Source organism: Coregonus lavaretus (assembly GCF_964263955.1).
Source record: "Coregonus lavaretus genome assembly, chromosome: 34".
NCBI lineage: Eukaryota > Metazoa > Chordata > Actinopteri > Salmoniformes > Salmonidae > Coregonus > Coregonus lavaretus.
Genome location: NC_140021.1, coordinates 7,231,168 through 7,246,986, shown reverse-complemented (window position 1 = coordinate 7,246,986; position 15,819 = coordinate 7,231,168). Strand labels below are relative to the sequence as shown.

The window sequence follows — 15,819 nt, the reverse complement described above, 5'->3', positions numbered from 1 at the left end:
AAGTCGTCCAGGTCCTGAGGCAGCAAAGCATCACACCACCACCACCATGCTTGACCTTTGGTATGATGTTCTTACTGTGGAATGCAGAGTTTGGTTTTCACCAGACATTACTGGAACCATGTCGTCCAAAAAGTTATACTTTCGAATCATCTGTCCATAGAACGTTCTTCCAAGAGTCTTGATGATCATCCAGATGCTTTTTGGCAAACTTGAGTCAACTTCTTGGACGAGATGGGTCCCATTATGTCTGGCGAAAACCAAACTCTGCATTTTACAGTAAGAACATCATACCAAAGGTCAAGCATGGTGGTGGTGGTGTGATGGTGTAATTCATGTGTAAGGGGGCAATTCATTTTCCACACAGGGGAATTGGGTGTTACATAACTTTGCAAAAGTAGAGAAAATTAGAAAAGGGGCAAATACTTTCTCACAGCACTGTATATATATATATATATATATATATATATATATATATATATATATATATATATATATATATATATATATTTGTGAGAGAAAAAAACATATGGGGGATTGGAAGTGATGCAGACAATTACATTGATGGAAGTTACAATATATCTGCAATATTAAAGCTGATATCCCCCTAAAAAAATAAAAATAAATAACAATAATAACAATAATAATAAAATAATTAAGGCTGTGGAACCAGTGACATACAACGGTTTCAAATTACACATTTGACACACAAGATTTCACTGGCATGTTCAACATGTCCTCACCTGGAATTTGAACTCACAATCTCTTGGTTCACAGCATATTGATCTTCCTGCTACACCACCATCTCTGTGTCAATGACTGATTTCACCTGTATTGCTAGACTTTGCACCTCAAAGTAAATATCAGGCTCTGTTAAAAGTACACTCAAGTGAAATTATTGTATTTATCACACACTCTTAGAAAAAAGGTTTCCAAAAGGGTTCTTCGGCTGTCCCTATAGGATAACCCTTTTGGCTTACAGGTAGAACCCTTTTTGGTTCCAAGTAGAACCCTTTCGGGTTCCATGTAGAACCATCTGTGGAAAGGGTTCTACCTGGATCCAAAAGCGTTCTACCTGGAACCAAAAAGGGTTCTTCAAAGGGTTCTCCTATGGGGACAGCCGAAGAACACTTTCAGGTTCTAGATAGCATATATTTTTACTGAGTGTAGTGATTAAGGACTAACATTAAAACACAGTACATTAGACAACTATACAGAAACCCCCAACATTTATGAAATAAATTGATCAAATCAATGATGAGAGAATAGTGGGATTAACTGATAATTGACACAGACATGGTCGAATAGCAGGAAGATCTGTCACGTTCGTTGAAGGACGGGTCAGACCAAGGCATAGCGTGATATGCGTACATGTTTATTAACGTAATAAACAACACGACAAAACAACAAAGGAAACGAAACGTGAAGTCCAAGGTAGTACAGAACAACAAACCTTACACGAAACAGACATACTAGATCATACAGACATACTAGATCCTCATACATAGAACAAGCACAACAAGGAATATACACACCCTGACTCAACATCTAAGCGTCCCAGTACCCCCCCCCAAAGGTGCGGACTCCGACCGCACAACATAAACATAACAGGGTAGGGGCCGGGTGGGCATTCCGCCTCGGAGGCGGATCCGGCTCGGGGCGTGATGACCTCTCACTCTCCGCCTCCCTGTTGCGCCCCTGGTCTGGTCGCTTCCCCTCTCCTTCCTCCCACGATACGCCAGGCCCTGTCTGGACCCTGGTGTGGGAGACCCCGAACATGGACAGGGGCTGACATGGTCTGGACTGGAGCCACTGACCGGAGCTGGACTAGGCACCGGTGGAGCGGACTGCTCTGGCTCCGGAGTGGAGCCGCTGACCGGAGCTGGATCAGGCACCGGTGGCGCGGACTGCTCTGGCTCCGGAATGGAACGGCTGACCGGAACTGGATCAGGCACCGGTGGAGCGGACTGCTCTGTCTCCGGAGTGGAGCAGCTGACCGGTGCCGGACCAGGCACCGGTGGAACGGGCACGGGCCGGACCGAACTAGGAACACGCACCACTGGCTTGGTGCGAGGGACAGGAACAGGCCGGGCTGGCGACGTGCACCACTGGCTTGGTGCGAGGAGCAGGAACAGGCCGGGCCGGGCTGGCGACGCGCACCACTGGCTTGGTGCGAGGAGCAGGAACAGGCCGGGCAGGACTGGCGACGTGCACCACTGGCTTGGTGCGGGTAGCAGGAACGGGCCGGACCGGACTGGCGACACGCACCACTTGCTTGGTGCGAGGAGCAGGAACAGGCCGGGCCAGACTGGCGACGCGCACCACTGGCTTGGTGCGAGGAGCAGGAACAGGCCGGGCAGGACTGGCGACGTGCACCACTGGCTTGGTGCGGGTAGCAGGAACGGGCCGGACCGGACTGGCGACACGCACCACTTGCTTGGTGCGAGGAGCAGGAACAGGCCGGGCCAGACTGGCGACGCGCACCACTGGCTTGGTGCGAGGAGCAGGAACAGGCCGGGCAGGACTGGCGACGTGCACCACTGGCTTGGTGCGGGTAGCAGGAACGGGCCGGACCGGACTGGCGACACGCACCACTTGCTTGGTGCGAGGAGCAGGACTGGGTTCCTTTATTAACCCCCGCTCCTTCTGCTGCCTAACCGGCTCCTCTCGCCGTGCCTCTACTCTTTCCTTCTCCCTTTTAGCCTGCTGTAGCACCTCCCTCTGACCGAATAACTCCTGCTCCCTCTGAACCAATAGCCCCCGTAACATGGTGGCCTCCTCTCCTAACCTGCAGATCCGCCCTTTAACGGCCTCCTGCTGCCTCGTCGTCCACACCGTGTGACCCCCAAAAAATGTTATTGGGGTTGCCTCTCGGGTCTCCGACGTCGGCACTGTTGGCGCCGTTTCTCCTCTCCTACCTGGGCATCCTCCTTCATCGCCCTCCGATAACGGACGGCCTCCTCCTCCGTAATTCTCCCCCAACCGAGGAGGACATCTACTAACGTAACCTCCTGTTGAGTCCCAGGCGTTTGCTCCTTCTCGGCACGCTGCTTGGTCCTTGTTTGGTGGGATCTTCTGTCACGTTCGTTGAAGGACGGGTCAGACCAAGGCGCAGCGTGATATGCGTACATGTTTATTAACGTAATAAACAACACGACAAAACAACAAAGGAAACGAAACGTGAAGTCCAAGGTAGTACAGAACAACAAACCTTACACGGAACAAGATCCCATAATTAGACAGTGCCAATAGGCTGCTTAAGTATGGTCCCCAATCAGAGACAACGAGCGACAGCTGCCTCTGATTGGGAACCACACCGGCCAACATAGAACTAGACATACTAGATCCTCATACATAGAACAAGCACAACAAGGAATATACACACCCTGACTCAACATATAAGCGTCCCCTGAGTCAGGGCATGACAAGATCAGAATACCATGAACCAAAAGGTTGAGTTCAAATCGCAGGTGAGGACATGTCGAATAACAATGACTGTATAAATGCACAATGTAATCATTCATGTCTAATATCTGAGTTGAAAACATTGTTGCGCAGTTTGTTTTTGTTAAGATGCCCAAATAATAGTTGAATGAACATATGAGATGAGTTGAACAAACAGTGTTAGTACCGTGTGCTACCAATTATCTGAGTTAGGATTACAGAGATGCTACAGTACAGACTTGATGAAAATGTGTTTTAATAACATTGCAACAAAGTAAATGCATTTTTCAACACTTTTGTTGTGTGTGCATTTCCAGTAGTGGAATGTCATTCACCCAATCAAACCGTAATTATTAACTCACATTCATTTTTGCATCACACTAGGCAACATCAACATCATCCTAAAGACATGAAATAATTGTCTCCTGCACCATATCTCCCCCAAACCAGCACAATGCAGTACACAAACCGATAACACTTTATTTGGATAGTCCCAAGTAGATGGTTTGTAGATGTTCAGTAGATGGTTTGGAGATGTTCAGTAGATGTTCAGTAGATATTCAATAAGTGTCAACAACATTTCAACAAACTATCAACTAAACTTAACCCTAACCCTAACCCTAACCTTAACCCTAACCCTAACCCTAACCCTTATTCTAAACCTAACCCTAACCGTAACCTTAGCAAGCAGTTGTTTGTTGACAATATGACCATCTGTAGATCATCTATATGGGACTATCAGAATAAAGTGCGACCCACAAACCCAATCAATTCATGTAGTAGGCTACATGTCCATGTGTTGTCCTTCTCTGGGGCGATGCCATGTCATGTTGGACGTCTTCCTGGCTCAATGTTGGCACTGATCTCTGTGATAGATGCAGCGGCAGCATCATTGCTCGCAGGATACTCCTCCGCCCAATCAGAATAAACACCCTGTCTTGTCCTCGGGTCCTGACAGCGTAATAACGGTATGATTGTGAAGTCCCTCGTCATCCATAACGAGCTGTGTGCCGAGCTTAATGAGCCCCATGTAAATGAGAATGGATACACACATACACCAAAGCAGGTAGGCAGGCGCGCACACACACACACACACACACACACACACATACACACTGACATTGGGCCACTCCAGGCGACTGAAAGTGGGGGCTTCAGTGCCAGTCAATATCCCAGCTGTAATCACAACGCACTGCCCACTCAGCCACTCACTGTGTGTGTGTGTGTGTTTGTGTGTGTGTGTGTGTGTGTGTGTGTGTGTGTGTGTGTGTGTGTGTGTGGACATGACCTACAGATCAGATCCTTTCAAGGCTACCCAGACGCGCCCTATGACGATTTCACCTTGTCCACCCGCTACACCCCCCCCCCCCCCCCCCCCCCCCTTCCATCCATGTGTCACGTACTCAGTGTCACATCGAGGAGCACGTTTGCAAGGAACAACTAGCAGAGAGCTGCAAGACGAAAACACACGGAGATCACAGAAGCAAGCACAAATACACGTACACACCTAAACTGCAGAGCTGTCAGCTGCTTCAGCTTTTACCACACAAACACAGAGCAAGAGGCAATACCTATCTCCATAGGGGTCCAGCCAAAGGAAGAAAAAAAAACCAATGGTGGCTAACATGAAAGAGATGAGGATTCTCCTAAAACAGCATCTGAAAACTGATATCATAAGCAGATTTCCCCTTAAGGAGATTAGGTGGGACACAGGAGCCAGCTCACTGTGTGCAGTACAGGCTGTGAGTCTTAATTCAATATACAGGAAAGCTCCCAGTCTGAGGTCTCAGTGTTATTATTGACGTTGCATTAACTGTGGAGTTTGATGTCGCAGCTCCAGACACTCCAATGAAGAAAACAGCAAGACAGGGATTTAATCAAAGGTGCATTGTACTGGCAATTTCCCTGATGTTCGCTGAGATCACATTCACATTAAACGCTGCGGATGTCGGCTCAAGCGTAAATGACCTTTTGTCAAGTGCGGTGCGCTTGTCAACAATGCAAGTAGAGCTGCTGTGCTTGTATGGGTAGGCATTGGCAAAAAAATCTACTGTTTTTTTAGGAGGGTGGTTTTGGGCAAATTCCACAATCCTTTAGATCTTATTTCAAAACATTTCTCGTCAGCTCCCACTAGTACTTCAAGTTAGTTGTGGAAACGTTGTCCAGGCCTGACTTCCAGATAGTTCCAGATGGATAAGATCAGTCGATTGGGAGGCAATCAGGCAAAGTGGCAGACAGCAGTGTTCTACTGCAGTGCTTCATGTGCAAAAAAGGAGGCCTGATTCTGACTCTAACCTGCTCTGAAGTTTCCTACCACCAGGCTAAGCTCTCCCTCTCTGTCTGTCTGTGTCTGCGTTTCCTAGGTATTCTCTGGGATCTTCACCGCTGAGATGGTCTTAAAGATCATCGCTCTGGATCCATACTACTATTTCCAGCAAGGTTGGAACATCTTTGACAGCATCATCGTGTGCCTAAGCCTGATGGAGCTGGGTCTATCTGAGGTGGAGGGACTGTCCGTTCTCCGGTCCTTCAGACTGGTATTTAACCATTGAACATGTCGCCACACGGGCCTATCTGTGTCTCTGTGTGCTGTCTGTCTCTCTGTGTGTTTGTAGATGACGGTTGTCTGGAAATTGATATGTTGCTGGCTGCACTGTTTGACAGTGTGACTGGTTAGGTCTCTCTCCCAATGATACTGTACATGTATGCCAACTGTAAGTCCCCCTAACTGTGAGACCATTGGCAAGTCCTTCTCAACAGTTACTAAAGCAGCCTGAGTTATGTAACCTCTTTTTACTACCACATCCCATTGACAGAATGATTTGAATTGTAGTCAGTAGCCACTTCTTTATTTAGAAATGTGAAACGTGGGCCTCCCGAGTGGCGCAGTGGTCTAAGACACTGCATCGCAGTGTTGCTGCGTCACTACAGCCTGGGGTTCGATCCTGTGTCATTACTGGCCGGGACCGGGCATCCCATAGGGCGGCGCACAATTGGCCCAGCGTCGTCCGGGTTTGGCCGGGTGGGCTTTACTTGGTTCATCGCGCTCTAGCAACTCCTTGTGGTGGGCCGGGCGCCTGCAGGCTGACTTCGGTCATAAGTTGAACGGTGTTTCCTCCGACACATTGGTGCAGCTGGCTTCCGGGTTAAGCGAGCGGGTGTTAAGAAGCGTGGTTTGGCGGGTCATGTTTCGCAGGACGCATGACTCGACCTTCGCCTCTCCCGAACCCATTGGGGAGTTGCAGCGATGAGACAAGATCATAATCTCGAAAAGGGGGGGTAAAAATTACACACACAAAAAAAAGTGAAATGTGACTAATAGACATTTTATTAACTTTTAAAAGTTTAAACTTGAAGATGAGAATAGGATAAAGAAAAGGTGAATCTATCTCTAAATCTCTTGATTCAACTTCTAGTTAACATCCATTACTAAAGTCATTTCTCAGATAACTAACTCCCCCCCTCCCCCCACAGCTGAGGGTGTTCAAGCTGGCCAAGTCGTGGCCCACCCTCAACACGCTCATCAAGATCATCGGCAACTCTGTGGGCGCCCTGGGAAACCTGACCCTGGTCCTAGCCATCATAGTCTTCATCTTTGCCGTGGTGGGCATGCAGCTGTTCGGCAAGAACTACCAGGACTGTGTGTGTAAGATCTCCAGGGACTGTACGCTGCCGCGCTGGCACATGAAGGACTTCTTCCACTCGTTCCTCATCGTGTTCCGGGTGCTGTGTGGCGAGTGGATTGAGACCATGTGGGATTGTATGGAGGTGGCCGGGCAACCTCTCTGCATCCTGGTCTTCATGCTCGTCATGGTGATCGGGAACCTGGTGGTGAGTCAAACTAAGTCACTCAGTCTCTTTGGTCAGTGTGGGTTTATAAGGTCTGTCTAGGTCAAACTAAGTCACTCAGTCTCTTTGGTTAGGGTTGGTTTTAAATAGTTTAATAGCTTTTGAAGAAAAACTGCATTAGACACAAAACAATTTTTTGTCTGATTTAGTTTTGCCGTGTTGTTCATGCGACTTCTAGAGTTTGTGTAATTTCAGGGCTTATACCCAAGTTTGACATTACCAAGTGTCCTCAAAAAACATGGGGTGTTTGTTTGTGTGCATGTGTGAGTGAGGTGGTGAGTGCCTCCTCTAGCTTTCTGCCCTTCCACTTGATCTCCCACCTACCAATGTCTCTCTACCTGCCATGGTTGGAGCTTTTTGCAGGGTGGGCAGGGGTGTAAAGGGGTTGGGGGAAAGGAGGGAGGACGGGGGGGGGGCGAGCTAATCTCCATGAACTGTTTTGGTAGCGGTATCAAATCAAATCAAATTTTATTTGTTACATGCGACGAATACAACAGGTGTAGACCATACCGTGAAATGCTTACTTACAGCCCTTAACCAACAATGCAGTTCAAGAAAAAGAGCTAAGAAAATATTTCCTAAATAAACAAAGTAAAAAATAAAATAAAAAGTAACAATTAGATTACATAACAACAACGAGGCTATATACAGGGGGTACCCGGTACCGAGTCAACACGATCCTAATGGTGGCCCTCGTCGAACTCGAACCCACCACCCACTACTGTGTCCAGAGCTGCAGTGGGTCGGTGGAGGGGAGTAAGGGCAGGTTGCAATAAAATGACCCCCCCCCCTCCCCCTCCCCCTCCCCCTCCCCCTTCCCCACAAAGCTCACATGTTCCCGATACGGGGCCTGATTCAGTTTCACAAAGACGCATGCCTGGCAGTGGCTAGCCTTGTTAGCCTCGGCAAAAAGAACACAAAGGGATGAAATGGTGTAATGTCACAGGGTTCTGTTTTGTGACCACTTTGTGTCCCTTAGAAAAGGACTGAGTTTCACGGTGCTGCTCCACATGTATGGTAATTAAAAGACACCCCTAACATTCTATAATGTCCTATAATGGAGCCATTTATTGAACACCGGTAGTGTTGAGCTTTGGGCCAGGTCAGGGGTTCAGCTGGTGAATCTAACAGTGTTAATGAAGGAAACAGGGTCCTGGGCCCAAGTTGGTCTAGATAGCATTTGTCAAAGAAGCCTATGCAGTGTTGCTGCTGTTTTGTCGATGACTTTAGAGCTGACTTCAGCAGTTTTGCTAGATCATGGGGATATCTGCACACTTACAAGGCTGTCTTCCTTGACTGTTTTTCTGCTCTCTGTATCTCTCTCTCTCTCTCTCTCTCTCTCTCTCTCTCTCTCTCGCTCTCTCTCTCTCTCATTATATCTATCTCTCTCTCTCTCTGTGCTGGCAGACCTAATGCCATCTCCTTAAGGCTGTCATGGGTGAGGGGTTTTCCACACGAACTGACATGTAGACAGGTGTTGAAGTTTACACTGGCATTGTTGGGCAGCCCAATGCCATACTGAGGGTTACTGCATAAGTCTCCTACAGTATGTGTTAGGGTTGTTGAAATACAAAATGTCTCATGATTACCATGCGGGAAGTGAACCCACATCCTTGCCACTGCCCTACCCCAACCCACTGAGCCACTTAATTAGGGACTAAATTAGTCGAGGCCCTCTACTATATGGAGTGGTACTCAGCCTTCCCAGTATATCTCTCTATCTACTGTGTCCTCTCTGTCCTCAGTGGTGGCCTCTTTCACAACATGCACCGCTACTGTTCCCATCCGCGGGGCAGGCGAGTGACGAAGCCTCAATTACCCAGCCAAATGTATCTGCTAATATTATCTTTCTCTGCGGGGTCGCCCCCAGTCCCTTAGTCAAGTCAGCGCCTGTCATTTGCTTACGTACTTGTGTCAGAGGCCCCGTCCCTCTCCTCCTCGCTTCTGCCTCCCTCCTCCGCCTCTCTCGACCTCGGCCTCCCCCATCCCTCCTCCCCCCTTCCCTCCTCCTCCTCCCCCACCTCCTCTTCTCTCTCCCTCCTCCCTCCTTCCCTCCTTCTCCTCCCCCACCTCCTCTTCTCTCTCCCTCCTCCTCCTCCCTCCTCCTCCCCCACCTCCTCTTCGCTCTCTCCCTCCTCCTCCCTCATTCTCTACCTCCTCTTCTCTCTCTCCCTCCTCCTCCCTCCCCTGTCATATTTATTTTAGCTGAGCAGTCAAAGGAGGTCGGTTGAGACTTAGAGCTGCCTGGCCTGCGAGACCTTGTGTTGTGTAACATAACATGGCTGCCAGTGTCTCATCGGGAGGCTGACAAAATGTCTGATGTGGGAAGGCGTGTTAACAGATCCAGATCAACAAACGTCAACGTCAAAAGACGCGAGTCATACTGAGGTTCATTAGAAAATGAGCACTCTTCTAGGTATCCAAACCTGACCTCAAGTGATCTTCTGCCTCAGGTCCCTATTGTCTCAAGTGTTGTGAACCACTTCTCCTACATGGTACTCTGTGAACACTTCCCTCTCCTGCATGGTTCTCTGTGAACACTCCCCTCTCCTGCATGGTACTCTGTGAACACTCCTCTCTCCTGCATGGTACTCTGTGAACACTCCCCTCTCATGCATGGTACTCTGTGAACACTCACCTATCCTGCATGGTACTCTGTGAACACTCCCCTCTCCTGCATGGTACTCTGTGAACACTCCCCTCTCCTGCATGGTACTCTGTGAACACTCCCCTCTCCTGCATGGTACTCTGTGAACAGTCCCCTCTCATGCATGGTACTCTGTGAACACTCCCCTCTCCTGCATGGTACTCTGTGAACACTCAGAGATAGAGAGAGAGAGAGAGAGAGAGAGAGAGAGAGAGAGAGAGAGAGAGAGAGAGAGAGAGAGAGAGAGAGAGAGAGAGAGAGAGAGAGAGAGAGAGAGAGAGAGAGAGAGAGAGAGAGAGAGAGAGAGAGAGAGAGAGAGAGAGAGAGAGAGAGAGAGAGAGAGAGAGAGAGAGAGAGAGAGAGAGAGAGAGACTAAAAGAGAGAAGGGGGGGAGGGGTTGAGAATCGTGAAGATCCATGACAATAGCATTCTCTAATCTACTGTTCTGGGAATCGTGTGAACGCGGTGTGTGTGCAGCACAAACACAGGTCATTACGCCACCGCCTGCCACTCTCATCCCCGGCAACAACGTTCAGAAGCAGGCAGCTTGTCAGCCTAACCCTACTCCCCTGCTCTCTAACATACTGCATGTGGGCCACGGCCAGTAAGGTTCAGGTTTACTGTGTGGTCTTGGTTTGGGGGACTGAGTGAATATACAAATGTACGATCTTAATTTAAGCCAGTTTGATACAACAGGAATAGCAAACTGTAGCAACAGGAAATGTGAGTTATTATGTGGATTTTAATTAATGGACATTTTTTGTAGGGGTTGATAAACTTTTTGTTAGGGCAAATCAAGTCTGACATTTTAAAGTGGAAATTACAAACTTTAGAATCATTTTTAAACATTGAATACACTACAGTACAAGTTAGCATTTCTCAGAAACAAAAGAGTGATCAAATTAACATCCTACATTTGTACAGGGATAGTGGATAGTTATCAATCAATTTTCAATCAATTTTATTTTATATAGCCCTTCTTACATCAGCTAATATCTCGAAGTGCTGTACAGAAACCCAGCCTAAAACCCCAAACAGCTAGTAATGCAGGTGTAGAAGCACCTTTAATCATCTCGGTGGCCGTGTTACCTTACCAGCCTTGTACCTCTCGTCCCCTCAGCCTCTAACATGGAAAGGTTGTTTGGACCACAAACGGTGGAAACAGAAACGTGCCGTCAGTCGAGAGAGAGAGAGAGAGAGAGAGAAGAGAGAGAGAGAGACAGAAGAGAGAGAGAGAGAGAGAGAGTTGTGCACTTGTGTGAGTGTGTGTGTGGGAAGGGGGTTCACTAAACAGAGAGAGATGTGTGTGTGACTCATCACATACACTGCTGCTATTGTTTATTATCTATCCTGTTGCCTAGTCACATTACCCCTACCTATATGTACATACAGTATCTACTTCAATTACGTCTTACTCCTGCACATCGACTAGGTACTGGTTCCCTGTGTATATAGCCGTTATCATTACTCATTGTGTATTTATACATTTTTGGGTATTTAAGCATTTCACTGTTAGTCTACACCTGTTGTTTACGAAGCATGTGACAAATAACATGTGATTGATTTTTCTGTCTGTGTCTGTGCGTGAGTGTCTGTGTGTGTGTATGTCCCTGTCTACTGGGCTTGGAGCCTCAATCAGCACAGCAGATGATGCGAGCGGATACGCTACGGGTGCCTGCACCTGCAGGGGGCTGGTGCTAATCAGCATTATTCAAAGCAGAACGGACAGCCTGGTAACTGGAGAGGTGAAAGTAGGCCTGTTATCTGATGGGCAAGCCGAGTTTATAGCCTGGGTTGTGTATGTGTGTGTGCACGACCAGGGACAAGGCTGGGTCAGGTTGCCATCAATCTCACACCATGTCAGCTGTACATGCAGGTTGGTTTTCTCTTAGCATCAGAGAGGCAAGACGTTCATCATTATGAAAACTGTTTAATTCTACAGTGGCTTGCAAAAGTATTCACCCCCTTGGCATTTTTCCTATTTTGTTGCCTTACAACCTGGAATTAAAATTGATTTTTGGGGGGGTTGTATAATTTAATTTACACAACATGCCTACCACTTTGAAGATGCAAAATATGTTTTTGGGTGAAACAAACAAGAAAACTTGAGCGTGCATAACTATTCACCCCCCCAAAGTCAATACTTTGTAGAGCCACCTTTAGCAGCAATTACAGCTGCAAGTCTCTTGGGGTATGTCTCTATAATCTTGGCACATCTAGCCACTGGGATTTTTGCCCATTCTTCAAGGCAAAACTGCTCCAGCTCCTTCAAGTTGGATGGGTTCCGCTGGTGTACAGCAATCTTTCTCAATTGGATTGAGGTCTTGGCTTTGACAAGGCCATTCCAAGACATTTAAATGTTTCCCCTTAAACCACTTGAGTGTTGCTTTAGAAGTATGCTTAGGGTCATTGTCCTGCTGGAAGGTGAACCAGTCTCAAATCTCTGGAAGACTGAAACAGGTTTCCCTCAAGAATTTCCCTGTATTTAGCGCCATCCATTATTCCTTCAATTCTGACCAGTTTCCCAGTCCCTGCCGATGAAAAACATCCCCACAGCATGGTGTTCTCGGGGTGAGGAGAGGTGTTGGGTTTGCGCCAGACATAGCGTTTTCCTTGATGGCCAAAAAGCTCAATTTTAGTCTCATCTGACCAGAGTACCTTCTTCCATATGTTTGGGGAGTCTCCCACATGCCTTTTGGCGAACACCAAACGTGTTTGCTTATTTTTGTCTTTAAGCAATGGCTTTTTTTCTGGCCACTCTTCCGTAAAGCCCAGCTCTCTGGAGTGTACGGCTTAAAGTGGTCCTATGGACAGATACTCCAATCTCCGCTGTGGAGCTTTGCAGCTCCTTCAGGGTTATCTGTGGTCTCTTTGTTGCCTCTCTGATTAATGCCCTCCTTGCCTGGTCCGTGAGTTTTGGTGGGCGGCCCTCTCTTGGCAGGTTTGTTGTGGTGCCATATTCTTTCTACTTTTTAATAATGGATTTAATGGTGCTCAGTGGGATGTTCAAAGTTTCTGATATTTTTTTATAACCCAACCCAGATCTGTACTTCTCCAAAACTTTGTCTCTGACCTGTTTGGAGAGCTCCTTGGTCTTCATGGTGCCACTTGCTTGATTGTGCCCCTTGCTTAGTGGTGTTGCAGACTCTGGGCCCTTTCAGAACAGGTGTATATATACTGAGATCATGTGACAGATCATGTGACATTTAGATTGCACACAGGTGGACTTTATTTAACTAATTTTTTGACTTCTGAAGGTAATTGGTTGCACCAGATCTTATTTAGGGGCTTCATAGCAAAGGGGGTGAATACATATGCACGCACCACTTTTCCGTTATTTATTTTTTAGAATTCTTTAAAATATATATTTTTTTCATTCCACTTCACCAATTTGGACTATTTTGTGTATGTTCATTACATGAAATGCAAATAAAAATCAATTTAAATTACAGGTTGTAATGCAACAAAATAGGAAAAACGCCAAGGGGGATGAATACTTTTGCAAGGCACTGTATGTAAACGTAATCCTAGGTAACAAGATAGCTTTGATATTATATATGCATGTATGCAGACATTTTGGAGGATATCAGTTTTCACAGGAAGCCTCCCCTACTATGTAGACAGGTAAATGTTTAATGACAGGTTTGATTGATGTGCTAGTGTGTATCACCGTCATTCATCACCAGATCAGCCAGAAGTAAACTAAGGCAGAGAGTGAGTCTCAAGGTCTCTCATCAGTGAGTGTTAAATGCCACACACACACACACACACACACACACACACACTCACACACACTTACATAAAGTAGTGGCGCACACCCACGCGCACGCACACACGCGCACGCGCGCGCACACACACACACACACACACACACACACACACACACACACACACACACACACACACACACACACACACACACACATGCACACACAGGCCAGCAGATGAGATGAGGAAACAGCAACCCAAGCTGCTGGAATACATGCAAATGTGACAACACGATGGTATTACCTGGACCATTAGTAGGACTGGCACTGGGCTTTGTATGTGTGTGTGTGTGTGTGTGTGTGTGTGTGTGTGTGTGTGTGTGTGGCATTTAACACTCACTGATGAGAGGAGAGACCTTGAGATTCCTAAGGTGTCTCTTTGGAAGGTTCAATGTCAGGTGGTATCCTTCCATTGGACCCTGGCACTGTGGGACTCCTAACTATACAAGGTGTTAATACCCAGGCACAACTGGCAGCAGTTAGCTCTGATGGCAATAGTTTTGGGGGGATTTGTTGTTGTTGTGTTTTGCTCCAAGCAGATTACAACAGATTAGAAAAAGCCATCACCAAGTAATTCTAATGTCACCAAATAATCACCACATTTTAATTAGAATTTAATTCATGTGATAATTTACTGCCTGGGTAGTCTCACTATAGTCTAATCAAATAACACAGTGGTTTAGTACTTACTAATATTAAAGCATTGAAATTCATTGACGCAAGGCATTTTAATTACTTTGATCCTGAATCATGCGTCTCAAATCATACCATAGGCTAGCCATAGGCTGATCCTCACTGTAACAGCAGGATTCATAGTAAAAGGAGTCCTCTTTTGAGTAGGTTTTTGGAGAGAAGGATTCAGACACTCAAAGGGTTCTGTTTAGCAGTGAGAATGTGGGCCACACTGCCCACGGGCTAACGCCTTCCAGCATTCATGTGACTTATCGGCACAGAAATACTATTATTTTGCATGGATGGGTAAAGTAACCACTCAGTGTGTGTGTGTGCGCGCATGCACATGCGTGTTTGGTTGCAGTTTGATATTCAGTTGTCACAACAGTCGTTGCTTGAATACAGACGACAGGGTTTCGGTCTATTTTTTTTACTCTAGAACAGCTTCAAATGCCAAGTCAAATGTCAAATGTCAATCGTTATCAAACACAATAATGAGATTCGGTTTGTCAAGATATCCTAAAATGTCTGCAGTCAAAGGTATTGGTTGGCTGTACTTGGTCTTGAATGACTCATGGCTATTGGCTATACTTTGTCTGCACATAGTGGACTAGATATGTGAGTTGGTAAAATACCAATCAACAGTGCATTAAAGTCTAACTTTTTAGTATTTTGCCTTGACATTTTGCTGTTTCTCTTCTCTGTCAAGATGTCACTGACCCTCAAGAGAGTAGAAGGCATGAAAACAATATTTGCTCCAATTATGTTGGTGCTACTGATGAAATTCTGTTGGTGCTACTGATGAAATTCTGCTGGTGCTACTGATTAAATTATGTTGGTGCTACTGATGAGTTATGTTGGTGCTACTGATGAAATTCTGTTGGTGCTACTGATGAAATTCTGCTGGTGCTACTGATGAAATTCTGTTGGTGCTACTGATGAGTTATGTTGGTGCTACTGATGAAATTCTGTTGGTGCTACTGATGAAATTCTGTTGGTGCTACTGATGAAATTCTGTTGGTGCTACTGATGAAATTCTGCTGGTGCTACTGATGAAATTCTGCTGGTGCTACCGATTAAATTCTGTTGGTGCTACTGATGAAATTCTGCTGGTGCTACTGATGAAATTCTGCTGGTGCTACTGATGAAATTCTAAAAGCTGTTCTCCAGTTGTATCCTCATTGTACATTTACAGTAAAACAAATCCAGACTGATCTGATGAGGTGTTATACTGCATCATACGAGGAAGAGAACACAAAAAGTCAAAAGCCTTTTTTCTAAGTTGATAATGGGTAAGATCATTTGATTAATGTCATAACTGGGCTGTGTCCCTGTCTGTGTCTAAGAAGGAATAAGGTGGATATCTCCTGGTGGCCTGGATCCAGATGTTGGCTGTGGTGGCTAGGACAGGGTGGTGGGCTGGGACTGGGTGGTGGGCTGGGA

At 46.6% G+C, this 15,819-nt stretch overlaps 1 protein-coding gene across 1 annotated transcript in view; it reads left to right on the top strand.

Moving 5' to 3' along the window:
- Window positions 1-15,819, top strand: part of LOC311108859 (sodium channel protein type 3 subunit alpha-like) — a gene marked incomplete at both ends in the record, with an annotated part of 161,677 nt that overhangs the window by 72,981 nt on the left and 72,877 nt on the right. Inside the window, 2 exons of the mRNA XM_084151630.1 lie at window positions 5,805-5,978; window positions 6,916-7,272. Coding sequence (XP_084007756.1) covers window positions 5,805-5,978; window positions 6,916-7,272 — 531 coding nt within the window. The remainder of the gene's footprint in view (window positions 1-5,804; window positions 5,979-6,915; window positions 7,273-15,819) is intronic.